At 44.6% G+C, this 27,542-nt stretch overlaps 1 protein-coding gene across 1 annotated transcript in view; it reads right to left on the reverse strand.

The window, feature by feature from the left end:
- The window catches only part of LOC102179170 (putative tetratricopeptide repeat protein 41), an 82,141-nt gene that overhangs the window by 41,959 nt on the left and 12,640 nt on the right, over positions 1-27,542 (reverse strand). Inside the window, 7 exon segments of the mRNA XM_005680542.3 lie at positions 2,004-2,182; positions 3,355-3,553; positions 9,073-9,312; positions 12,319-12,760; positions 16,473-16,633; positions 23,316-23,530; positions 25,604-25,784. Of these exon segments, the coding sequence (XP_005680599.2) occupies positions 2,004-2,182; positions 3,355-3,553; positions 9,073-9,312; positions 12,319-12,760; positions 16,473-16,633; positions 23,316-23,530; positions 25,604-25,784 (1,617 nt within the window).

The following is a 27,542-nucleotide window of genomic DNA, read 5'->3' on the forward strand; positions in this document are numbered from 1 at the left end:
CATCCTTCTGCCGTGTCTTCTCGCCTTTGGCACTGTCCAAAAATGTGACGGCAGCCAGAAACGGGTTTTCTTTACTTTGATGTGACTCAGGACTCCAGCCAAAACCGAAAGTATCATGTCGAAGTTCAGTTCAGTTCAGTTCAGTCGCTCAGTCGTGTCCAACTCTTTGCGACCCCATGAATCGCAGCACGCCAGGCCTCCCTGTCCATCATGTCGAAGAGAACCTATAAAAACTGACCTGACTATAAAAGTTGTCTTTTTGAGTCAAAGACCTCTCTTCCAGCCTATCAATCAGCGATGCAGCTTTTCCAGCCAGCGCCGCGGGGTAGCGGGACCAGGAAGCATCAGCCAAGAAGCGAGTCCCAAACAGGACTGCACATCGTTCCACCAACCCAAGAAATCAGGTGTCTTGTTCTCGTCGCAGCCACCAGGGGGAGCCAAACCACGCGAAAGGGAGGAATAACGAAGAAGCCGGGCTGGCGCTCCTTAATGGACCGACAGCCTGGTGGAGGCAGGAGAGATGTCTTCCGCTCCCAATCAAATTAAAGCCACTGGGCACTCTAAAACTCTCACTTTGTAAGGAACCTACCAGAGGCAGGTCGGGGTCAAAAGTATAAGTAGTCTATTTACCTTCCACATGGAGGATGAGTGGATCAGACAAATTTCAAAATTATATAAATCATACATGGTCATAAGAATAACATCTGGATGTCTAAGGACAAAAAAGGATAAGAGTATCGCCCCAATCCTGGTGCTCAGGGGTAAGGATTCCACCTGCAATGCAGGACCCGCAGGTTTGATCCTTGGGTTGAGAAGATTCCCTAGAGGAGGGCATGGCAACCCACTCCAGTATTCTTGCCTGGAGAATCCCACCCACTGAGGAGCCTGGCAGGCTACAGTCCATGGGGTCACACAGAGTCAGACATGGCTGAAGCGATTTAGCAGGCATGCACGCAACTCCCCAATCCATTCCTAGCTATCTGAGACCTACCTCACCCTCTCTAAGGCTCAGTTCCCTTAACTTCAAGAAAAATATTAATAGTATTATAAAGGTCTTATAAGAATTAAAATAATATATACAATATATTAAACTTATAGCCTGGCATATGAGAAATGCTCAAAATTTGTTCTTATGATCACTAGATGATAAACCCCACGGGGTTTTTTTAGAGCAGGTATTAGTTCTTTTGAACTCGTTTTGAACTAGTTTGCCTTGTTCGCTGCTATGTCAGCAGTGCCCTGTGAGTCCATGTCCCAGGGAAGGCACACAGTTACTATTTGCTGAAAGGATGAATGAAGGTTATTACTGTTTAAGAGTGAGAAAGAGTGAGAGAGAGAGAGAGAGAGAGAGAGAGACAAGAGCAGCCTACTGTGGAGAGCAAAATAAAAAAAGAAGAAAATTAACCAAAGTGTTGTCTAAACCCAAGTCAATAGACAGAAAGTCAAAGAAGAACTGTCCCAGTGTGGACTGAGGCCACACTTGACAGCAACTGCATGTTTCCAGCACTGAGAGATGGAGGGATTAGTGGTAACATCAGTAGACAGAGGGACTACAGAATAAAGGGCAAGCTTGAGGCAGGTCAATCTGAAACAATTTAGGCTTTGCATCTCTTTAATTTGCAGGTCATTCAGGAAAGCCATTGGTCAAGCAACAAAATTATTAGCAGCTCTCGGGAAATGGGGCATGGACCCTGATACTACAAAAGGTCAAAACTCCAAACACAGATAAAAAAGGAAGGTGTCAGGGGTGTGGCTGAAGCCATGAGAAAGTAGAGAGAATACGACTAATGCTTGGAGAAACAGCCACCACAAGATGACAAAAAGGAGCCATTTCAAATTTCATACTAACGCTGCCTATCTTCAGAACTGTGGGTTTAAGTGGTGGGGAGAAGGCTCCGGGGTCTGGTGAACTGATCAGGATGATGTGTGAAAACAGAACAGTAACCCTGGGCCACACTATAGCCCAGCAGAACAGACCATGGAGACATTGGTACTCACTGTACCTGAAAGCGTACATCTCTTCTTCATTTTCTGGCACTGATCTGCTTTGATCTTGGCCGCTGTGAGCAAGTAGGCTTCAGTAGCATCATATCCCATTTCTGATAATACATTCCAGTAGTGGATGAGGTGCAGCCTTGTCCAGAAGCTCGGGCTTTGGGTCTTTGTTATAAAGTCGGTGATACTTGTAACACAACGTATTAGTGGAAGTTGTTTTAGTATTTCATGCCTTGAAGGCAGCTGTTCTGTTTACCATATCCCATTAGCCTCTCTGTAAACTTCTTCGCTAATATGACTTTAGTAGGTCACCAGATAAACATGAGCCTATCACTATTCACCAGCTGAAGCCAATGCCGGTCCTCTGGCCCCTCCTCAGGCCAGGCTCCCTGAATCTGCCAGCAGAGCCAGCCCCTCCCTCTTCTGAGCTCACCTAGATCTGTGTGAAGCCTTTCCCACCATGGATAGCAATTCTCTGGCTCCACACCTTCCCTTCTAGAAGGAGAGCCATAGCTCCTTTACTCCTGAATTCCCAGGGCCTGGAACAGTCTGGGAGACAGCAGGGGTCAGTGAGAGATGTCTGCTGAATGAATGACAAGGAGACAGGGGAGGGAGGGAAGGAAGTGGGGTGGAGGGGAAGAGAAGGAAAGAAACAAGGGAAGGAGGCAGGAGGGCCCAGCAGGAGAGCACGGTCTAGGCTTCATCCTTGCTCAACTCCAGGTCCTCCTCTCCTCGGAAGCCTCTGAACTTTGAGGGGAACCCAGGGGAGTTGAGAGAGGAAAAGAACCCTCTGCAGAGCCAGATGGGGCAACCCCAGGGATCCATAGGCCATAGAAGCAGGTCAAATGATGGTCCCATCCGAATGAATGAACTGGTGTTGAATGAATATATGTGAATGGATGTGTCTTGCTCAAGGGCATCATGGCACCTTAGTGCTGCTGCTGCTGCTTAGTCACTTCAGTCGTGTCCAACTCTGTGTGACCCCATAGACGGCAGCCCACCAGGCTCCCCCGTCCCTGGGATTCATGTACACCCATGATGGATTCATGTCAATGTATGGCAAAACCAATACAGTATTGTAAAGTAAAATAAAGTAAAAAAAAAAAAAAAAGAGTACTAGAGTGGGTTGCCATTTCCTTCTCCAATGCATGAGAGTGAAAAGTGAAAGTGAAGTCGCTCAGTCATGTCCGACTCTTCGCAACCCCATGGACTGCAGCCTACCAGGCTCCTCTGCCCATGGGGTTTTCCAGGCAAGAGTACTGGAGTGGGTTGCCATTGCCTTCTCCGTACCTTAGTGCAGGGCTTAGCAAAAAGAAGAGTGAAATCTGCCAAATGTAACATCAAAACAACGAGACTCACCTGGGACTTGAGAGAAAGCTGCTCAGATCCTCCCAGCAGCCGCTCATCTTCAAGTGCCAGGGCAGCTCCTGATACACTCTCCAGAAATCAGTTTGCCTTTGGAAGTATTTGACCAAGATTCGGTGGAAATGTGTTTTCTTGTGATTCACTGGGTCCTGGAAGCTATATGGACTGCTCTCTCTGACGGGAGTGACGACACCTATTCACAAATCAGTTACAGTCACTCTGCTGTACAGCAGAAATTAACACATTATTTATGAAGTAAATCAACTATACTTCAATTTTTTTAACAACATAAAAATCAGTTACAGTAGAATGCATCTGACTTTTTAAGACTGTGAAAACACTACAGCAAACAGGTAACAGTTCAGTGGCCATATTCAGACAATAAAAGTCAAAGTATCTGGAAAAAGAAAAACTGAAACATCACAAATGTATCCTCTTATAAGGCAATTAAGAATTTACCAAAGAATTAGTTACAGTTATGATCACTGACCTAGATTTTGAGAAACTCTGTGAGCATGTTGACTTTTCATGTTGAGTCTTCCCCCTCCCCCAAGGAAATATTTGTAACCTACTTTGCAGTTTTAAATGTACACCATGGTTACTGCTTAAATGAGCACTTTGAAATATTAGAGGGTATGCATTTTTGGAGAAGTTAATCTCCTGCCTGCAGCTCACATAGGGCAAGGGGTAGCCAAGCAAATTAACTGCAAATTAGATGTTTGAGTCAAGATTATGATACTGAGTTTCCAAAGAGAAAGGGTTCCAATAGACCATACCCGCCCCCCCCCCAAACAAGCTTCTCAAAAACAAAAGGGTTTTGTTTAGTTCAGTCTTGGTGATATATAGCCTTGAAAACTGAAGCAGAAGTATTTTTAATTTTCCGCTTGACACTTTTTCCTGCAAGATAAATGAGACATACAGCTGGATGACACACCAAGCCCAGCTCTTCAGAAGAAATATAACCAAAAAAAGAAGCCCATTGTTCAAGTTATCATCCTGCATTTCTTCTGAAATGAATTCTAGGTCTTCTACCCACTTGGAGAGATGCCATGCTAGCTGGCCTAAAATGTGCTGATGTGCCTAGATGGCATGTGCGATGCTTAAAAGACCCCTGGAAGATAACTCCCCGCCCACACAGGGTGTGGAAAAGGCATTTTTGTGGGTAGGAAATTGGGAAAGTGGCGTGGAGAATGAGAGAAAATGAAAACTAGGACAAATGCCACCCTGAGTCCAAGATTTGGAGTGTTAAACGCAATGCATAAAGTGTGCAAAATGTTTTCCTATCAAACATTGTATTTTATTTTACTCTTTTACAAAATAATCTCTTGAGGAGGATGTGGAAACCCCTGTGCTGGTGAATTTTACATGTTCACTGACAGGGCGAAGGGGAGTCCAGATAGCTGGTGAAACTTTATCTCTGGGTTTGTACTGTGAGGGTGTTTCTGGAAGAGATTAGTGTTTGAATCAGTAGACTGAATAAAAAAGATTGCCAGTCTTCACACCAAAGCAACTGGGATGTGGGCCTGCACAATTTGCTCTCTCTAGAATATCTCCTGCCCTCAGATCTCAGCAGTGCTGGTTCTCAGACCTTTATTCTCTGACCGGGACTTATACCACTGACTCCTCTGGTTCTCAGGCCTTTGGACTTGGACTCCAACTGTATGTACCGGGGGCTTTCCTGGGCCTCTAGCTTGTAGACGACAGATAACAGGAATTCTCAGCCTCCATAATAGCATGAGCCAAGCCTTCCTAACAAATCTCTTTCTATAACTCTACCTATCTATCTATCTCCTGCTGGTGCTGTTTCTCTGGAGAGCCCTGCTAGGGACTTCCCTCATGGTTCAGTGGTTAAGACTCTGTGCTTCCACTGCAGGGCACACAGATTCGATCCCTGATCAGGGAATGAAGATCCCGCATGCTGTGAAGCATGGCAAAAAAAAGAGAGAGAGAGAGAGACAACCCTTGCTAATACAATCCCCATATAATAAACAAAACCTGTTTGAAATCAGAGAGACCAAGTGGCTTGTCCCTGGTCAGCACATGATCTGGGTGAAATAAAATTCATATTTTATGGCAAGACAAGGAAAATTTAAACACAAAAGTTCTCTACCCTCAGGCTTCCTCTCTCCCTGCTCTGTGCATAGTGTGTCTGCATTATGCACCCACCAGACCTCCCCCATCGGCAGGAAAACTGCTCAACCATGAACAGCAACATTCTCCTGGCAACAAGACAACTCCTTAAAAGATAACATTCCTTCTTGATTTTGTAAAGGGGTCACACGGCCCACCACAATGGTGCTTAGATCTGGATTATGTAAACTGTCAATAATATGTCATTTGATACCACTCCAATATTCTTGCCTGGAGAATCCCATGGACAGAGGAGCCTGATAGGCTATGGTCCATAGGGTCGCAAAGAGATGGACACGGCTGAAGCAACTTAGCGCAGCACCCATTCACGCATATATGTGGAATCTAGAAAAATGATACAGATGAGCCTATTTGCAGGGCAGGAAGAGAGATACAGATGTACAGAGCAGACATGTAGACACAGCGGGGGAAGTGGATGGCGGGACGAATTGGGAGAGTAGCACTGACATGCTAACATACACACTCACGCCTGTGCTCAGTCGCTCAGCTGTGTCCGACTCTCCGTGACCCTATCAACTGAAGCCCGCCAGGTTCCTCTGTCCACGAGATTTTACGGGCAAGAATACTAGAGTGGATTGCCGTTCGCTCCTCCAGAGGATCTGCCTGACTGAAGGATTAAACCCGCATCTCCTGCGTCTCCAGCATTGGCAGGTGGTTTTTTACCACTGAGCCACTTGGGAAGCCCATCCTGGGCAGCCCGTATACACATTACCATGTGTGAAACAGACAGCTAGTGGGAAGCTGCTCCACAACACAGGGAGCTCAGCTCAGTGCTCTGCGATGACCTACAGAGGTGGGATGGGGGTGGGCGAGAGGGAAGTTCAAGAGGGAAGGGATATATGCATATGTATAGCTGATTCATTTTGTTGTACGGCAGTTCAGTCATGTCCAACTCTTTATGGCCCCATGCACTGCAGCACGCCAGGCTTCCCTCTCCTTCACCATCTCCTTAAGCTTGCTCAAACTCATGTCCATTAAGTCAGTGATGCCACACAACCATCTCATCCTCTGACATCCCCTTCTCCTCTTGCCTTCAACCTTTCCCACCATCAGGGTCTTTTCCAATGAGTCACTTCCTCCCATCAAGTGGCCAAAATATTGGAGCTTCAGATTGTAAAGAAATTATACTCTAATTTTTAAAAAAATACATCATTTGATGTATAACACTCTGTTTCAAAACACTTATATAACTGTGCCTGGTGATGGACTGGGAAGTCAGGTGTGCTACAGTCCATGGGATCACAAAGAGTCGGACAGGACTGAGTGACTGAACTGAACTGAACAGGTGGAACAGTTCTCAGAGTCTTCTGAGATGCTCTTTCTGGGTTTTAATCCTCAAATTTGACTTGAATAAAAATTTTCAATCCTTTCTTAGACAGACTGATTAATTTTTCATTGACACTTCTAAATGTAGAAGGATTCAAATCTTCTGACTTTATGCCAGTGCTCCTCCAATTACATGTGGGATGTGAGGAATGGCTTGACCATGGGATCATCTGTGTTACAAAGTTCAGTGTAGTTCTCACAGACAGACTAACTGGCTGACATTTACATAGTGCTGTTGTCTCTTACGGGCCTCCCAGGTGGCACAGTGGTCAAGAATCTGCCTGCCAATTCAGGAGACCTGAGAGACACAGGTTCAACTGGGTCCAGAAGATCCCCCAGAGAAGGAAATGGCAACTCGTTCCAGGATTCTTGCCTGGAAAATCCCATGGACAGAGGAGCCTGGTGGGCTGTATAGTTCATGCATTCACAAAGAGTCCGACACAGCTGAGGCTAGATTTCACTGTGTGGATGAACAACCCCCCAAGTCTCAGTGGCTTAAAAGAGCAAAGATTAACCATGTCCATCACATGTTGGCTGGAACCCCAAATCCAGGTGGATCTCCTCACCCCAGGATGGTTGGAGCAGTCGCCATCTTGAACATGGCCAGTCAGCACTTACAACTCACGGGCAGAATTAGCCACAAGCACCACCCAATAAGAGGCAGAGTATTAATTTCAAACAAAAGCAGCCTGCAGGTATATGTGCCTAAGAGACCAGTTTGCCTCAAAATGACTGACATGACGTCTGGACAAAAGACGTTAAAATGTGGCCCTTCACCAAAATATCACAGCAGACAAATGCTGTAGCCCCAGGCTTTGGGATATTTTTCATCCTTTAGGAATAGGCTTGCTTCTTATGCCAAGGCTGCATGGAACTGAATTATTAAAACTACAGTTCCTGGTGCTTCTAACAAAAACTAGTATTCTCAGCCTGATTCTGAAGCAAGAAAACTTGCAGTTTTAACCACAGTGAATAGTGCCAGCAGTGCTTTATTTGGGGGCTCATCTTACAGGGAAGGAGTACAGCATGAACCCACAATTTTACCAGTAACACCATGACCCTTCAGTCCCTAGACCTCCAAGAATGTTACTGTTCTTGGTCAAATGGAGAGATTGAGAGCCTTGTAAACCATCATAAAATGGAATGAATAGAAAAGCTGATGCTACATCCAAGAACATCCCCATTCCTCACCCTGCTCTTCTCTGCGTTATGTAACTTAAGAGATGGTAGGAATGATGTCAATGTGGGAGGGGAAAAATAAAAAGGATTCATGTGGTTTAAAAAAAAAAAAAGTAAAAGAGAACACAGTAAACTGAAAAGGAAATTTAAGCTTAGAGTCTTGCCAGAGGCTGTCATTTAAAGGGTTTTAAAGTCCTGAGACGTGAGGTCCCCTGTGTGAGTGATGCCCAGAGAGTGCTCTAACTCCAGGTAAGGTTCTGTGACTGCTGTTTCTCCAATTCAGATCTGCAGTTCTTTTCAGGAAGGGATAAGAATTTGATTTCAGAACTAAGGCAGAGACTGCTAATTCCTACCCCAAATCCATTTCCCTCCTTTTTCTTAGTGACAGATTCCCACTTTGGTTTAGGGGAGCAATACACCCAGCTGAAACTTCTATCCCCAGATTCCCCTGTAACTGTGTGCTGTGCTTAGTCGCTCAGTTGTGTCCAATTCTTTGTGACCCCATGTAACTAGCTATGGCCAAATGACGAAGTCCTGGGTCAAAGAGACTTAAGTGAAAATGTTGGTGGAAAACTTCTAGGAAAACTCCTTAAAAGAAATGCAAGCCCTTCTCCCACACCAGCCCCTGTCCTTCCTATTGCTTGAAATATGATGGCTGGAGCTCCAGCAGCCATATTATGTCCAGTAGTCACGAACATGAGGTAACCTTGAGAATGCAAACCAGCATAACAGATCGGGGACAGGGAAGGAGCTGGGCTCCAGATGACTCTGAAGAGCCAACAGCATAGGCTTGGACTGCCGACCTCCAGAAGTCTTTCAAATGAGAGAATCGGTCAGTTCAGTTCAGTCGTTCAGTCGTGTCCGATAAACCCTGGTATATTAAGCAATTGAAATCATGGCTCTGTTACAGCCACATACAAATCTTAATTTATGCAACTATTTTAATGCATATTTATAGGCTCATTTCTACTCAAGAAATCCCAGCTATAACTTTCCCTTGGGTGCGACTCTCACCTCCCCTTAGCCAGCAGGTGTCTGCACAGATTCGAGCCTTACCCAGCAGCTTCTGTTCCACGGCGCTTCGCAGGGACTGGTGCCGGAAGTACAGGAGGCCGTTGGGTTTCTCCTGGAGCCAGTGTCTGGTGGCATTGCGGAAGGCAGCCCAGTGCAACGTGGTCACTTTGTAATGCCCCTTGTAGCCCAGCATGTCCAGAAGCTGGTATATCTCGTCCTCGGCCAGCCCAAAGTGCGAGACGCTCAACAAACACAGGGTGTCAGACACCCAGCCGTCCAACCCTGTGCAGACAGCACACTGATGAAGGTGACAAAGGAGGGCTCACACATGCCAGATCATTCTACATGTTGTGTGTGATCAGCCAGCTCATTTCTTTCCATCATCCCCTAGGTGGATACTATAGCTGCCCCATCGTACAAATAAGAAAAATGAAGCACAGAGAGGTTAAGTAACTTACCCCATGTCACACAGAAACCAGGGCAGAACTGGGATTTGAATGTAGACGGTATGGCTACAGAATCCATGTTCTTGACCATTAAATTATCACCTACATTTTCACAACGAATCCATCCGTGTCAGCTATGGTTACCAACTGGCAAGCTTGCCAGTTCTGACACAGCATTTCTCCTGAGCAGTCTTTATTTAAAGATTTCCAACATCAGATTTGCATGTACGGGCATGAGACGCTTTTCTGTCTGGCTGCTGCCTACTGCACATTCATACACACCATACAAGCCAGCCACCAATTACTCACCTGACCCTCTAGATGTTTCCACCGTAGGAGGATCTCCCACTGGATCAACCAACTCTAAAGAGATCCTTAAGACCACGGAGAAAAATGAGAGCAAGGTCTACCATTCGAAATGGATTTCTTATGCTATTAAACAGGACTGCGGAATGAGGCCCCAGATGCCTGCATCGTTTCAGCAGAGGCAGTTGTTCAGACTGATGTGCACAAGCTTCCTCTGAGGTTTGCCCCAGTTCAACTAAGCTCTCCTGGACCTGTGGTTGAACTCAGTGGGCCTGAGTCAGGGTCAGCGGACAGCACTGGGAGGGGGAAAATTGCCTATAAAAGGAGCAGTCCCTATGGGGTGTGGGGTGGGGAGGACCCGGGCTTTCCTGCACAATCCTGGAGACATGGGTCTAGCCAAAGGCACAGCTGTGGGCAGTTTTGTCTGGATGATTCTTCCTGGGGTACAGAGACCTTGTTTTCACCTCCGTGCAGGTCAGGGAGGGCACACTAAACTTGAAGTTAACTTTCTCTGCAGAAATGCAAGCTCTAGACCAAAAAAAAGGGGGGGCAGATAATATGCCGCAGCAACAAACAATGTGCCTTTCATTCCCAGTATCTTCTGCTTCTCTCTCAGAGCTCCACCTCCCCATCCCTGCTCTGTTCTAATTCACTTGAAAGACAGCTGTCACAGCAGAAATGAAGAGAGAAAAACTCAAGTTTCAAGAGACTTTTGAGGCTCACAGTAGAGCCCATGCCTTGTGAGAATAAACTTGGGTTTTTGAAAGCCTGATTGTTGAATATTGAACCACAGATTCCTGGACAACTCTTGGACTATTTTTTTTTTTTTAACCACAAAGAGCCTCAGACAATTACAGGAAGATGTAAAGAGGACATTTTTTTCCCACCCAGGAAGAAAAGAGATTTTGCTGAATTCAGAAAAGTTAAAAAAGAGACAGATCACCTATTCCATTTTTCTAGATGATTCTCTCTGCCTCTCTTTTAACACCTTCCTGAGTTCAGCAAAATTTGCAAAACAGAGACACAGTCATAGAGAACAAATGTGTGGATACCAAGAGGGAAAGGGAGGTAGGTAGGAGGAATTGGGAGACTGGGATTGACATAAATACATTATTGATACTATGTATATGTAGATGACTAATGAGAACCTACTGTTTGGCACAGGGAACTCAGTGCTCTGTGGTGACCTGAATGGGAAGAAAATCCAAAAGGGAGAGAATATATGTATGGCTGATTCATTTGGTTGTACAGTAGAAACTATCACAACATTGTAAAGCAACTATACTCCAATAAAAATTGATTTAAAAAAGAAAGAGAGAGAGAGAGAGAAGAAAGCAATAAAGTTGCTCAAGCAGGTTTATGAGCAGGGGCCAGAGCCCTCCCCGTGAAGCAAATCAGCTTGGAGCAGAGAGAAACCGGCCTCTGGATGCATCTGAGACCAGCCTCTGGATGCATCTGAGACCTGATGGGAGGGAGGACCTGAGCTTCCAAAAGCCTGGAAGGCGGCAGCTCTACAGATTTCCCAGTGCCACAGGAAGAGGTGGAAAGGAGAAATGGCTATGGGAACACTGGGGGAGACCTACAGGCCCCAGACCTCCGAGTGGCGCAGTGCGTGGCCACATTCTCTGTCGGGCATGTGGATACCCACAAGACTGGAGGCTCAAGCAGAGGGAAGGAGTGAGCCGACGATGCCCATGAGGATGAGGGCACGTGGCAGCAGATGGTGGCATACATGGAACCACCCCAGAACAGATGGGAACACAGGCATCCCCGAGGATGCCAAAAACAGGGCACATCAGTGTTGATGGACCATCTGGAGCCACGACCACCTCAGTGGAAGACAGCGGGGACAGGTGACAACCAAGGTCACCCAGCACCAAGGCCTTCAGATCTGAGCTCACCTCAGCAGGGTCACAGCAAGGACACAAACCCTCACACAGCTGAAAAAATCCTGAATCGACTGAAAATACACTAAACGGATGAGCTTAACCAGAATTAACCTAGTTTCTGCCATCAGTGGGACTGTAGGCTCAAAAGAAAGATTAAACTGAATCATAGAAATAATAAAGGCTCATTCCTTAGACCTCTGAGAAATGTGACTAAAATCTATGCTTAATGTATTTCTCCTTATGATCAACACACAGAGCTCCCTGGGTGGGGCTGCCAGATTTAGCAAATAAAAATATAGAGCCTCTAGCTACATCTGAATTCAGGTAAACAATAAATCCATTTTTGGCATAAGTATATTCCAAGAAATATTTGGGATATACTTATATACAAGATTATTTGTTACTTATCTGTAGTTTAAATAATTTTTAGTATATTTCCCATGCAATATCTGGGATATACTACAAGATTATTTGTTGCTACCTGAAATTCAAATTTAACTGGGCAAACTGTACTTTCTCTGACAATCCTCTCCCTCAACCTTCCTGCCTGGAGACGAAGGCAGGTGTGGGGCGGGGGCGGGGGTGGGGGTGTGGGGGGTGATCTTCCTCCCTATGGACTCAGGTGGTTAATACTGCTTAATGCCTACCTTCTCCTGAAGCCACAGTGTCAGAATTTGCCTTTTTTTGTTTCAAAGCCCAACTATAGTCTTCAACCCAGCGTTTCAGAATCAACCCCCAGAGCTCCTGAATCGAGGCCGCCCCCAAGTACTCCTTCAGGCACTGGAACTCGTTTCGGTAGATTCTGCACTCTTGGTATTCATTTGCCAGGATTGTGAGCTTTAAAGGACTCAGGTTGGTTTTTTTCCTCAAGCTGTATCTGCTCTGTCGGAAGGGGTCTCTATTGGAAAAAGAGAGATGCTCTCTAAAGATGCGTAGTTGGACTTCTTTGTCCACTGTGCTGACGAGCTCCACTGTCCTCACATCAGGGCGGGCACACAGCGACTTGTAGGAGAGGCTGGAGGAGATGGTGCTCATGATCAGCTTGCAGTGAGGAGATAGCGAGCCTGGCAGCCAGGAGATGTCTTTCACCTGATGAAAAGAGTCAAAGACGGTTGAAAACTTCACAGCTTTAAAACTACTTTGCTGGTGCAGGTGGTGGAGAAAAAGGAACCCTCTTATGCTGGAGGAACCCCTCTCCACTATGGAGAATAGTATGGAGGTTCTTTAAAAATAAAAAAATAGAGCTACCACATGATCCTGCCCTCCCACTACTGAGCATGTATCTAGAGAAAAACATAATTCAAAAAGATATACACCCCCCCAGTGTTCACAGCAGCACTATTTACAATAGCCAAGACATGGAAGCAACCTAAATGTCCATCAACAAATACAAGGATAAAGAAGGCGTGGTACATATGTACAGCGGAATATTAGTCAGTCAGAGAAAGAGTGAAAAACAGTCATTCGCAGCAACATGGATGGATCTAGAGACGGTCATACGAGTGAAGTAAATCAGAGAGAAAAAGAAACAAAATATTACATCACCACTAACTGGAATCTAAAAAAAGATACAAATAGACTGATTCATAAAACAGAAACAGACAAGATATAGAAAATAAACACAGTTACCAAGGAGGAAGGAGGGAGGGATAAATTAGGAGTTTGGGGTTAAAATATACACACTACTACATATACAATGGAAAACTAACAAGGACCTACTGTATGGCACAGGGAACTATACTCAGTATCTTGTAATAACCTAAAATGGAAGAGAATGCAAAAAAGAATATACATATATATATGTATAACTGAATCACTTTGTTGTACACCTGAAACACATTGTAAATCAACTATATTTCAATTTTTTTAATTTTTAATAGATTCAATGGAATATAGTAAGAAAGTATAGGGTAAGGATTGGGGTTACAGTTATTAACAGCAACCTGGATAGCAAGCAATATGGTGCTAAGACAATACCAGTTCACACTCCATATTGACTGACTCACCTCTCCATTAGGGATCTGATAGCACAAATGCAGACTCTGAAAAGAGGCTCCTACAAGTAAGTACTTTAACAAAATCACAGACTTCTGAAGAATGACCTACAGTGATGGCCAGAGTGCAAACTGAAACATTCAACTGAAAAAGAAGATACTTCCTTGTGCTGAGAACTGTCACTTTGGGTAGCAATACTATCATAAATTAAATGGTTTCATTTTGGAATAAAAGAAACGCCTAATAAAATCTTTCTGGACTCCTTTAATAAACAGCTTTTTCCATCCCTCTTTGCCTAATAATAGCAACAGTCATACCCTGACTGCTTACTCTGAGCCAGGCACTGTGTTAAGTGTGGACCAACTGCACTAGTTACTTACATTTTTAAAATTTTCTGTATCTTACGTTGTTTCCACATCTCTCGGGGGAACTTACAGATCCAGGGAAATTGCTCCTCCCAAGGCCATCCAATTCCTGGGAGCAGTGGACAGCTTGCATGAAACATACCTTCTGTGTGCAGACAAGCCAACCCATGACCACACCCTGACCCATCTTCTTATTCAACTTTCGCTCACAAAGCCAGTACTTCCTCTGCCCTAAATCATCCAACGGTCAGGTGCCAGACAGTGAGGGAAAGCCCCTATGCCCCAAAGTCCACTAGAATTATTCAAACTAGCAATCCAAGACTGTGTCCTCTGCCCTGCCTTGCCTTTCCCATGAAAACCCCCAAAATAATTTTGTTGTATATTCTGATCTGCCTTATCTATATTGATTTTTCCACATATCAAATCCCATTGAGTGGTCGCTATCTTTAGTTTTTCTTCTGTTTGAAGGGATACTGGATCAATGACACCTCTAATGCTTTTTAGTGTCAGTCATTGCTTTGGCCCCTGGCTCCTGTCTTCTGCCTTCTGACACCCTAATATTTCCCCCCGGAGCCCTGCGTGACAAGGCATGTCTTCTCTCCAAAAGTATAAATCATAAATAATTCTTTCAATGCCATTGGTTTCTCCATGCCATCACTCAGTTATCCCCCTATAAATTAAATCCCAGGTATAATTTTATTTCATTAACTCATTCAGTCCCCCAACAACCCTCCAGAAAGGCCAAGGAGGAAACTGAAGCACAGAGGGCCTAAACATTTTATCAAATTCATTATGAGGGTAAGCAGCAGAGCTGGGATTCAAACTAAGGGTCTGGCTGCAGGGGCTGGCCCCTCACCACTGCACTGATGCCTCAGAGAACTGCCTGACAGTCCCTCCTCCTGCAGAGCTCTCCCTGTGCCCCTCTTCCGGAAGCCTTTTCCAAAGGTCCAATGTTTTTGTTAGAGGCCTTCACAATACTAAATACTGATCCCTGCCAGCACTTAGCACAGTTGTCATTTTATATTTATTTATGTGATGATATTACTAACATCTGCCATTCCCTGCTAGAATGAAAGCTCTATTTCTTAGGGACTATGTCTGTCTGCTTACAGTGCTTTTCCCATGGTAAGCGGTCAATAATTATTTGTTGGATGTATGGTGGTCACCATGTATTGAATTAAAAAGCAGATTACAAAATAATATGGTATATAACTTCATTTATATAAGCATATGTATGTGTATACAGCCATCCATAGAAAAAAGAAGGTTTAACAATGGTGAGGCTGTGAGGATATTTAATTTTCTATTTTCTTCTTCTTTGTTATATGTTCTATGAGAAATATACATGAATCACATAATTTATAATTATGCATGTATAAGTTTTAGAGAAAATGCTTCACAAAGTAATGACCAATACTAAAAAGCATTGGAGGTGCCATTGATCCAATATCATTTCAATCAGAAGAAAAACTAAAGATAGCAAACAATTGATAGAATTTGATACATGAAAAATTAAGTATAGATAAGGCAAATCAAAATATATAACCTAAAGAATATAATAGGGACCCAATAAATGTCTGATTGAAGTATAAAATAGCAGGGCAGAACTGTGCAGCAGTAACGGCCAGTTTCTAGAACCAGGCTTCCCATGCTGAAATTCCAAGTCCACCATCTCCTTAGGACCTTCAGCCACTTGTCTAATATCTCCAAGTCCAATCCCAGTTATATAAATAGGGATGATGATCCCAGTCTATCAAGGATTGTTGTGAGAATTCAATGTAAATATCTCTAAAGTTTCTAGAATAGTGCCTGGAACATTGTGTTACGTAAGTATTTGTTTTGTAAAGTATTCAGAAGTAACTAGAAGCAGCATTGGCTATAACTATAGATATGCAATCCAAGGGAATGATATTATGTACATTCTAAATTAAGCCATTTCCCAACAAGGACCTACTGTATAGCACATAGAACTCCACTCAATGTTATGTGGCAGCCTGGAGGAGAGGGGGCTTTAGAGGAGAGCCATATACATGGGGGTTTAGAGGAGAGCCATGTACATGGGGATTTAGAGGAGAGCCATGTACATGGGGGTTTACAGGAGAGCCATATACATGGGGTTTAGAGGAGAGCCATGTACATGGGGGTTTACAGGAGAGCCATATACATGGGGTTTAGAGGAGAGCCATGTACATGGGGGTTTACAGGAGAGCCATATACATGGGGTTTAGAGGAGAGCCATATACATGGGGGTTTAGAGGAGAGCCATATACATGGCTCCATGTATATACATGGCTGAGTCCCTTCTCTGTTCACCTGAAATTATCACAACATTGTTCATTGGCTATACCCCAAAACAAAATAAAAAGTTCAAAAAAATTAATTAAGGGGTTTTCTTTTTATTAAATAATAATAAAATAGATATTATTTTGAAAAGAGATTACCTTCTCTCCTGAAATCCCATAAATGCCAGCCAATTCTTCAATTCCGTCCAGTACAAGTATACATGGCTTTACATTGATGGAAGCAATGAACATGTCTACAAGAAGTGAAAAGGCCGAGATATTTGCATCTTCATTGAGAATATCAGTTTCAAGCTGGGTACCTGCAACATAGAAATGTGCTCAAATCAGGTGAAAATGTTTCCATCGCTGCTAAAATATGTTAATGGGTTGGGGAAGCAGAAGGGGTTGGGAACAATGAGTGCTACTCACAGCTGCATGACACATGCAGATGGCGTAGGATGGCGTGTGCATGCTCAGTCACTCAGTCTTGTCTGACTCTCTGCGACTCCATGGACTGTAACCCACCAAGGTCCTCTGTCCACGGGATTTTCCAGGCAAGAATGCCGGAGTGGGTTGCCATTACCTTCTCCAGGGGATCTTCTCGACCCAGGGATCGAACTCAAGTATCCTGTGTCTCTTGAATTGGCTGGCTCTTTACCAATGAGCCATCTGGGAAGGCCATATGTGTGATTAGCAGTTTCAAAATATTCAGCCCTAAAGGGGTAAAGATATTTACCACCACATGTCTCCTATATATTTTCAGGATTTTATATAAAAAATATTATGTATGATCCAAAGCGCTACTCTCACTTTCCAAAATGCAAAAATTGATCATGTTACAAAGAACTGGATGGGAAGAAAGAGAAGTCAGGCTATGTGATCTGCGAAGCTTCTGCATCCCCTTAAGATCAGTTCCTGTTTGGGGGTCACAGCCACCACTCTGGGGGTCCAGCTGTGTGCACGCACACACACACACACACACACAACATCTCCTACCCACCACCTAGTTTCTTTGGTCCTGGCTCATTTTAAACCTAACACAACTGATCCTAAATTACTCTACCCTTAGTAATGGACCCCAGACCTTGGATTCTAGAAATTACTAGGGAGAATTAAGTTATGAATCAGCAAAGACTAAGGAAGTAATTTGAGAGGACCAACTTGCAGGATGTGATTAAGTGACACACTAGCAGCAACCCAAAATGGTAATCACCTACCTAATATTCTAAGAGCACTTTGTGACAATTTCTGCCTTGCTTTTAATTTTCAAAACTAATATTTTTCAAATAAATTAAGATCTGTTAGGATCTAGAAATCAAGTTATGCAAAGAAACTGGACTGGAGTAAGTTTCTTAAGTATATGAAGATTAATCTATTTAAGAATCCACCTGCCAATGCAGGGGACACAGGTTCGATCCCTGATCCAGGAAGATCCCACATGCCTTGGAGCAGCTAAGCCCATGTGCCCCAACTACTGAGGCTGTGCTCTAGAGCCTTTGAGCCGCAATACTGAGCCCATATGCTGCAACTACTAAAGCCCACGTGCCTGGAGCCTGTGCTCTGCAACAAGAGAAGCCACCGCAATAAGTCCATACGTGGCAACTAGAGAATAGCCCCTGCTCTCCACAACTAGAGAAATCCCTGGGGCAGCAACGAAGACTCAGCACAGCCAAAAATTAATTAATTTTTTAAAGATTTGCTCTATTTTGTCCAAGCAGGGAAAGTAACTGTATTACACAGAAGCATAACTGTGCTAACATCAAGAAAGACCTCTTGGGGAAAAACAATGAGATGTTGATGAAGCCCTCAGCACAGCATCTGGCACCCAGAAAGTCTTTGATAAAAGGAGCTCCTTGTTAGTCAGGGCTGCTGCCAGGGTCCGGAGTAATACAGTGAGGAAACATGAGAAGCGGAAAGGCAGAGGCTCTTCTCTGACCTTCTATGAAGCCTGTCATGAAGGGGACGTCAGCTGCCTAGCAGGCAAGGGCACTTGGGTCAGAGATTTGGCCATGGGTGGCCAGTTCTCCTCTGCTAGATCACTATATCCTGGCCAGCAGGGGTGGGGACGGAGGAGCAGAAATGTCAGCTTCACCCAGGGGAGTTTTAGCATCCCCGTGATGGGGAGGGAGGGCAGGGCTCACAGCCCACACAGGCGCTGCAGCAGCAGACAGCTAAGTTGGGTACGAGAAAATGCTCTCTGCCTGAATCTTCATGTGACCTCTCAGGCCTGGCTGTGCTCTCAGCAGTGGCTCCTTCTCTTTCCACATCCACCTCCCCCAGGTCCAGCTTCCGAGCCAAGGCGGTGATGCTAAACGATGCTGGAGGCAGCCAGCCATGCTCATCCTGGCTTCCCCCAGGCTTCTGTGTAGCATGCATGCATGCTCAGTCGTGTTTGACTCTTTGTGACCCCACGGACTGTAGCCAGCCAGGCTCCCCTGTCCACGGGATTTTCCAGGCAAGAATACTAGAGTGGGTTGCCATTTCCTTCTCCAGGGGATCTTCCTGACCCAGGGATTGAACTCACATCTCCTGCGCTGCAGGCAGATTCTTTACCGTGGAGACACTGAAGAACAGCTACCAACTCTCTTGCTTTCCATCCTCGCTCCCCTTAGTCTAGACAATGAATAGGACTTTCTTGTTTCCCTCAGCTGCCCCCTACTCCCTGCTTCTTTCTCCAGCTCAGTGAGGAATAATAACAAAAGCAATAACAGCAAACTGTGCCAAGGACCCATTTAAGTTCTTTACATGTATCATCTGTTAACCCTGACACAGCTTTCTGTAGGTACTATTATTCCCATCCCCATTTTAGAGGTGAGAAACTGAGGCACAGATTGCTTAAGTGAACTGCCTAAGATCACACAGCTAGTAAATAGCAGAGCCAGAACTGAAAATCTGGGCGGGCCAAGTCCAGAACCACTGCCATCCCATTAACAAGGAGAGGTGTTGCCTGACTGTCAAGTGTTCACAGGCTGCTAATGAATTTATTCTGCTTTGTCAGCTTAAAGATTTGTTTGTTTGAAAGACAGCAACTGTTTTTATTAGGCGCTTTCCATACCTAAAAAGACATTCAAGAAAATAGCAATTTATCTGGGGAATAAAATCATAATTGCATGTGTACAGTTGAGCATCTAATCATCAGCCTTGCCAGAATAAACACCTTTGGGATGAGCCTGAGGGGTACTAGTCGCTCTTTCTTAGAATCAGACACACCTGCTGCTACTGACTTTGACTTTACTCACTTCGAACACTCTGAGAAATGTAGCCACTAAAAACTCACGCCCACGTGTTCACTTTATTTACTCACAGAAACGCCTACACACACACACGCAGAAGGAAGCTCACATATTTGTCCCTTCATCCAGAGATGATCTACACTCATCAAAACTCACCCAGGGCCCCGACGCTCGCTCAGTACCCAGAGGCTCATGTGGGTACAAGCCCCGGGTGAGAAGGGATGAAGTCTCCAAAGCAGGAAGGGTCAGACACATACAAACATGCAAATACACAGAAGGCACCTAATGATGATGATAATATCTAATATCTGCTGGTGCTGTGGTTTCTCTGGTAGCTCAGCCAGTAAAGAATCTGCCTGCAAAGCAGGAGACCCGGGTTCAACTCCTGGGTTGGAAAGATCCCCTGGAGAAGGGATAGGCTACCCACTCCAGTACTCTTGAGTTTCCCTGGTGACTCAGATGGTAAAGAATCCACCTGCAGTGCGGGAGACGTGGGTTCGATCCCTGCAATGGGAAGAGCCCCTGGAGGAGGGCATGGCAACCCACTCTAGTATTCTTGTCTGGAGAATCCCCATAGACAGAGGAGCCTGGCAGGCTACAGTCCATGGGGTCACAGAGTCAGACTGACCGAGAAACTAGGCACAGCACAGCACTATATGCCAAGCATTGTGTTAAGTGTCTTTATTTCTCAGACTTTATCTTAGTTCGTCCTCTCAACTACCTACAAGACATCTTTTTCCTTCCTATCCATATTTTACAGATGGGAAAACTGAGCCAGAGAGAGTTAAAATAACTTGCCCAGGTCTCACAGCTAATAGAAGCCGTCGGGTTCCCCAGCTGCTCCTAGAACAGAGGTGGATCCCATAGGATTGTTCTCTCTGCCCATGTAAGCCTTGCATCTTCAATATCTCCTGACCAAAGCAGAACTCTTGATTACCCTCAAAACCTGCTGCCCCATCAATGTTGTCCCATTTCAGTGAACCACCCTGACCATCCACCTAGTTTCCTTAAGCTGCAAACTAAGAGAATCCGTAATGTCTCCCTATCCTTCAATTCTCACATTCAGTTCCTCAGTGTGTTCCCATCCCTCCCCTTGCTACTCCCCTCCCCCAGGCTATCACCTCTTCCCACTTGGACCACTGTGATGGCCTCTAACAAGTGTCACTGCCACTATGCTGACTTGTCCACACCTATTTCTACACAGGAGACGATTTTGAGCTTTGATAAATACCAACCAAATCATGCCAGTCCCCTGCTCAAAATCCTCCACTGGCCTCCCACTGCACACAGTAGAATCTAACCCAAGTTCCTGTTCTACAAAACTCAGATACAAAGTAGCCCATCCTCTATCTTATCCTGATTCGTCTGGTAGCACTCCCCACATCCCCCACCAGAGTCTGGACACACTGCCTTCTTTCCTTTTCTGACTCACTCCACTTTGTTTCCAGCTTAGGGACCTTAGCTGTCCCTTCTGTCTGGAATGTTCTGATCTCTGCATGGCTGGCTCCTTCTTGTCTCTGAGATCTCCTGAGAGCGTAGCAGAGATGGCGGCCTGTCCTGTGAAAGTTTATGCTCCCCCTCTTAAAGATGGTGGGGGTAGCTTTCCATTCCTACCTGACTCGCAGTGTGGCCATGGGAGCCCAGGGCGGCTGACTTCTTGCCAAAAGAATGGGAGTGGAAGTGACTCGTGTCACAACCTGGCTGAGACTTTTAGGGAAAGGTGTGCCTTTTCCACTCGATTTCCTCTTCCTCTAGCCAAAGGCAGATGACTCTGAGACCCTAGAAGATGACACAGCCTCAAGATGGAAAGAGCCCGCGGCCCCAAACCACCACGTGGGGAAAAGCCACTCATTCTCTAACGAGGAACCCTGAGCTGAACTGTTGCATGAGCTAGAGATGGCACGGATGGTAAAGAATCTGCCTGCAGTGCAGGAGACCTGGGTTCAATCCCTGGGCAGGGAAGATTCCTTGGAGAAGGGACTGGCAACCCACTCCAGTATTCTTGCCTAGAGAATCCCATGGACAGAGGAGCCTGGCAGGCTACAGTCCATGGAAGTCTCAAAGAATACATGAATGAGTGACTAACACAAACACGAGCTAAAATAAACTTCGAGAAGCCACTGAAATGGGATATATAAACAGCAGCCAGAGTTATTCCAACTAATACAGAGATACAGTTCCTGACCACTCAACCTCAACAGCCAGCCCATCATCTCAGCACATCACTCTGCGTGGCATTCATTATTATTTGAAACATCTCTTGATTACTGGTCATCTGCCTTTCTCAACAGAACATTAGACCTATGGGAGTCATGATCTTACTTGCCAGACTCAGTGCTATGTCCCCAGAACCCAAACCAATGACAGGCACAGAACAGGCACCCAATAAATACTTTATAATGAATGAGTGAATAAACATGCTTAGTAGAGAGCTACTGAACTGAACGGGAGGAGCAATGGCTGAAAACAAAGAACTATGGCAGCCTCTTGATGAAAGTGAAAGAGGAGAGTGAAAAAGTTGGCTTAAAGCTCAACATTCAGAAAACTAATATCATGGCATCTGGCCCCATCACTTCAAGGCAAATAGATGGGGAAACAGTGGAAACAGTGGCAGACTTTTTTCAGGGGGGGCTCCAAAATCACTGCAGATGGTGGCTGCAGCCATGAAATTAAAAGCCACTTACGCCTTGGAAAGAAAATTATGACCAACCTAGACAACATATTAAAAAGCAGAGACATTACTTTGCCAACAAAGGTCCATCTAGTGAAGGCTATGGTTTTTCCAGTGGTCATGTATAGGTGTGAGAGTTGGACTATAAAGAAAGTTGAGCATTTAAGAATTGATGCTTTTGAGCTGTGGTGTTGGGGAAGACTCTTGAGAGTCCCTTGGACTGCAAGGAGATCCAACCAGTTCATCCTAAAGGAAATCAGTCCTGAATATTAAGTGGAAGGACTGATGTTGAAGCTGAAACTCTAATACTTTGGCTATCTGATGTGAAGAACTGACACATTTGAAAAGACTCTGATGCTTAGAAAGATTGAAGGTGGGAGAAGGGGGCAACAGAGGATGAGATGGTTGGATGGCGTCACCAACTCAATGGACATGAGTTTGAGTAAACTCTGGGAGTTGGTGTTGGATAGGGAGGCCCGGCGTGCTACAGTCCATGGGGCTGCAAAGAGTCAGACATGACTGAGCAACTGAACTGAACTGAACTGAACCTGAGCAATAGCTGAGAGGCACGTCCTGCCTTGGAGCCCTTGCAACCGTTCCCATTGACTGGAATGTTCTCCCTGAGATAATCTGCCTGGCTCTCTCTTTAAAGTATATATTCAAATACCCCTTTTTCAGTGAAGCTTGCCCAGATGATACCTTTAAAGTCCTGAAATCCTTTATTCTTTCTCTGATTTATTTTTCTTCATAGAACTTAACCGCCTCCAAACATTCTATAATTTTTAGTCATTAACTCTTTGTCCCCTTTGCTCTCCAATAACAGGGAAACCCCATGAGGCTAACGTATTCTGTCCATTTTTTTTCACGGTTGTACCCCCACTGGCATATAAGGCACTCAGTTCACCTTTGGGGAAGGAAAGACGAAAGAAAGGAAGAAAAGAAACAATTCTGAGAGCAGAAGAGGTGGGCGGATACACAGGCAAGACTATATAAAGGTTTAGATTGGAATAAGAGAAAAATAGCCTTATGGGCAGAAGACGGAATGATCACTTTTAAACAAAATTTTTCTGAATGAATTTCAAAGTCTGATTCTATTACCATAGTGTTTGTACTGCAATTCTGTGATGAAGTAATGGATCACAGACATGATGTCACTGCTTTCACAGGTGCTGCCCACGAAATGAGGGATCAGCAACATGTTCGGGTATTTCTTCTTGAAATAGTTCACCCAGTTGGCAAGCAGAGTGGACTTGCCACAGCCACGTTCTCCAGACAACAGCAAAATAGACTTGTAAGCTGGAAGAGGATTTATTCTGAAAAACAAACGGGGGAAACGTAGTCAAGGATAACTACCAAAAAAGAGGGAGGGAGGGAAACTTTTCCTGCATACATTTGTCTCTAAGAGATATGAAATTCTAGTCTCTCTGGGAGGGAGCTTAATGAGGGAGGGCATATATGCATACATATTGCATGTGTGTTCAGTCATGTCCAGCTCTTTGAAACTCCACGAACTGTAGCTCACCAGGCTCCTCTGTCCATGGGATTTCCCAGGCAAGAATACTGGAGCGGGCTGCCATTTCTTTCTCCAGGGATGTATACATACAGCTGATTCATTTCATTGTACAGCAGAAACTAACACAACATTGTAAATCAATTATATTCCAATCTTTTAAAAGTTAAAAGAAATTCCAGTCTCTCCACTGTGAACTCACTTGCTTCCAAACAAGTCATTCTCTCTCTGGGTTCGGCTCTGTCTTATATAAAATTAGGAGAGTGGAAAGATGGTAATCTTGGAAGGCTCCTCCAACTACCATAGACTCTAGGGTTGTCCAACATGAACCTGGAGTTATGTCAAGGGCCCAACCTGCCCAAAGATCCTGGAAGGGAGACTCTGCACCATCAGGAGAGAGAATAAAAAATCAAAACACTCATACGCCAAGGATTCCCATAATCCTGATGACCATGACATTAGAAATGCAACAAAATGACTGCAGTTGTCAGTGACTCACTGAGCAGTAGCCAGCTGCTCCATGGGGGTGTTCTGGCTTGTAATAATGAATAAATATGACTTCTCTGAACTGGCATGAGCACAGTATAACTTGTCTTTCTGCACAGTCTTAGCCACTGGACCACCAGGGAAGTCCCCCAAGCACCATGTTGTTTTAACCAAATAAACTGTCTTCCTCTTGGCTTGGGTTCCAGGAACCATAAGAATGTTGGTAGCTCTGCAGTCACAGTGGGTGCTGAGACTGGGGCAGAGACGGTGGAGCACAGCCCTGAGCCACTGTGGGTTTATCTCAAATCCTGAAACCCTCACAGAATAAATGATACCTGTGCTAAGAACTGGACAATGAGGATAGAAGAAATAAAACAGTCCAAGGAACCTCCCTATTTCTAGGGTTGAAACTGGGAAGGACACCACAGACAACCCCAGGTCTTTCTTCATGCCCCAGCCTCTTCATGCCTGTGGGTGGTGAAGAGAATACGTCACCTCCCAGAAAAGGAAAAGATATGGGGGTCTGAATGAAGAGGACACTGAAAAAAAGTGAAGGAGTGCAAACTTTGGGTGAAGTTAAGTGAAAGTCGCTCGGGCGTGCCCAACTCTTTGTGACCCCATGGACATGGAATTCTCCAGGCCAGAATACTGGAGTGGGTAGCCTTTCCCTTCTCCAGGGGATCTTCCCAACCCAGGGATCGAACCCAGGTCTCCCGCACTGCGGGCAGATTCTTAACCAGCTGAGCCACAAGGGAAGCCCAAGAATACTCGAATGGTTAGCCTATCCCCTCTCCAGGGGATCTTCCCTTCCAAGGAATCAAACCAGGGTCTCCTGCATTGCACGTGGATTCTTTGCCTGAATGAAGAGAACACTGAAAAAAGTGAAGGAGTGCAAACTTTGGGTAAGATAACTCAATTCCTTACACACAAACACAAAGCCATGGCCCATAGTCAGCCATTAACAAGCGTTGGCTGAATATCTTAAAGTAATTAATAACGAGCTGATGATGTATGTGGAAGTTTTTTGTAAATTATGCAATACTGCACAGATGCATTAGTCATGTTTCCTAATCCAACTTTTTCTCCTTAAAATCATTACATCATTGTTAGGAATGACTGAGACAAACTTTGGACTATGGGATTAAAACAGAAGGCAAGCCCTCTGTCCTCCAGGGTTTATAATCTTCTTGAGGAGACTGGAAGAAAGAAACTGAAACAGTCAGGAAAATTTCACAGCTGCAGAGTGAGTTCTGATGAAGAGATTCTAACCCAGGAGTGGCTTTTTTAGGAAGCCAGGGGTAGAAAAGGGGAGGGAAGGAAGATATTCCAAACTGGAGGAGTCTATTCACTAAAGTCAGATTGCTTTGCTTAGGATTTCTTGACGTCGTACCTGAGAACAGAGTCTAAGCTGGAGCATGCTGCAGGACTGTTAAAATCAGATTCCATATCCTTTAAGGCAAATCTTTCCAAGATTTCAAAGATCCTGCTAGACTCCTTGGAAATAACAAATACTTCCTTGCACTTCTCAGTGAACTCTTCATGATAGAAACGTTCAAAGTTGTGCTTAAAGTCTTTAGAGACAAAAAGATACACTTTAATGTCTTAGATTTGTAGTTTAGCATTTTCCATTTCACATGGTTATTTTGAATGCCCAGGAAAGTGCTCTGGGTCCCTATCACCATCTTTCTACGTTAGCACAATATTTCATAACCCACTCTACATTGTAATGCAAGGAAGCTACAGGCAAGCAATGCTACTTGTATCTGAAATCCTGCTTAGGATTCCAAGTTATTTCATGACCTCACAATGAACAGGGCAAAAGAAAAAAAAAAAAAACTGGATTTGCTACATATATCCTCTTGTATTTTTAGATTGTTAGCTAAGTATAAGTTACCTAATTCAATCTCATGGCATATGTGTTTCTACCCAGGGCAATGGCTGGGGGAGGGAGTGGGGTGTATTTTTAGGATAAGATGTCCTAATACAATGATAACCACGAGTACAGTTTCAACTCTGCCATTGGGCAAGTCCCTTAAACTCTCAGGTAAAATAAGTGGCAGCCAGACAACTGGATCTCTGAGATTCCTTCTAGCTTCAATTTACTGTTTCTAAGCTCACTGTTAAAGCCAAGGCATTCTGGACTGCCAAATGTACCCCCATCTCCAGAGATACCTACATCTTCCAGAGTTTGGGAGGGGGTTGTTTTTTAAACGATGTGAGGCAGGAGAATGAACATCTCTGGTTTAACCTGGTAAGGTCTCAAGACATCTTATACTTCCATAGTTAACTGGGCTGCTCTCCGGTTCAGGTTAGGGCAAGAACAGACCTAGAGGACCAACAGTTTGGCCAAGGTCAGCTTCAAATTTCAAGATCTTAAGACAGAATTGGAGACGATCCCACAACCTAATGGGTCCCTTTAGCTCACCACGAACCTCACTCACCAGTCTCAGGTAACTCCAAGGACCTCAGTAGTGCTTCTAAAAGTCAAGAGTGTGAACTGATAGCTCAACATTGCCTTATGATAACCGTCAGCTACCCAAATGGCCTATTTTTACCCCAGCTATGCGATTTTGGAACAATGTGGGCGATTAAAGGGTACTGAAGATCCAAAACAAAAATAATTTAGCCTTCTTTTCTAAAGATTTTTAAATAATTCATACATTCTGTACCTTCTACTGCAGACATGTAGTCCATATATTACATATTCAAAACTAAAGTCTAAAACAAACTAATCTTTCAATAGTAATCAAGACTAAGAAGAAAACTATAGAGAAACAATTTGTCTCTCACCCAAATACACAAAAAGGTTTGATTCTTAAACATGTTAATAAACATTAACTGACGGATGCATTTCACACTGAGACTAGTCAAACGTGAATCTAAGTGAGCTCCGGGAGTTGGTGAAGGACAGGGAGGCCTGGCGTGCTGCGATTCATGGGGTCACAAAGAGTTGGGACACAACTGAGCTACTGAACTGAACTGAACTGAACTATACTTCAGACTTTAGTAAAATATACACTATATTCTCCCAGGACTCATTTTTTCATGATTCATCCCCATTAGCATAATATATGTCAGGCACTGTTTTCGGGTGCTTGCTGCTGCTGCTGCTGCTGCTAAGTCACTTCAGATGTGTCCAACTCTATATGACCCCAGAGACAGCAGCCCACCAGGCTCCTCCATCCCTGGGATTCTCCAGGCAAGAACACTGGGGTGGCTTGCCATTTCCTTCTCCAATGCATGAAAAGTGAAGAGTGAAAGTGAAGTCACTCAGTCGTGTCCGACTCTTAGCGACCCCATGGACTGCAGCCCATCAGGCTCCTCCATCC

The sequence above is a fragment of the Capra hircus genome, chromosome 5, assembly GCF_001704415.2.
Source record: "Capra hircus breed San Clemente chromosome 5, ASM170441v1, whole genome shotgun sequence".
In the NCBI taxonomy this organism is placed as follows: domain Eukaryota; kingdom Metazoa; phylum Chordata; class Mammalia; order Artiodactyla; family Bovidae; genus Capra; species Capra hircus.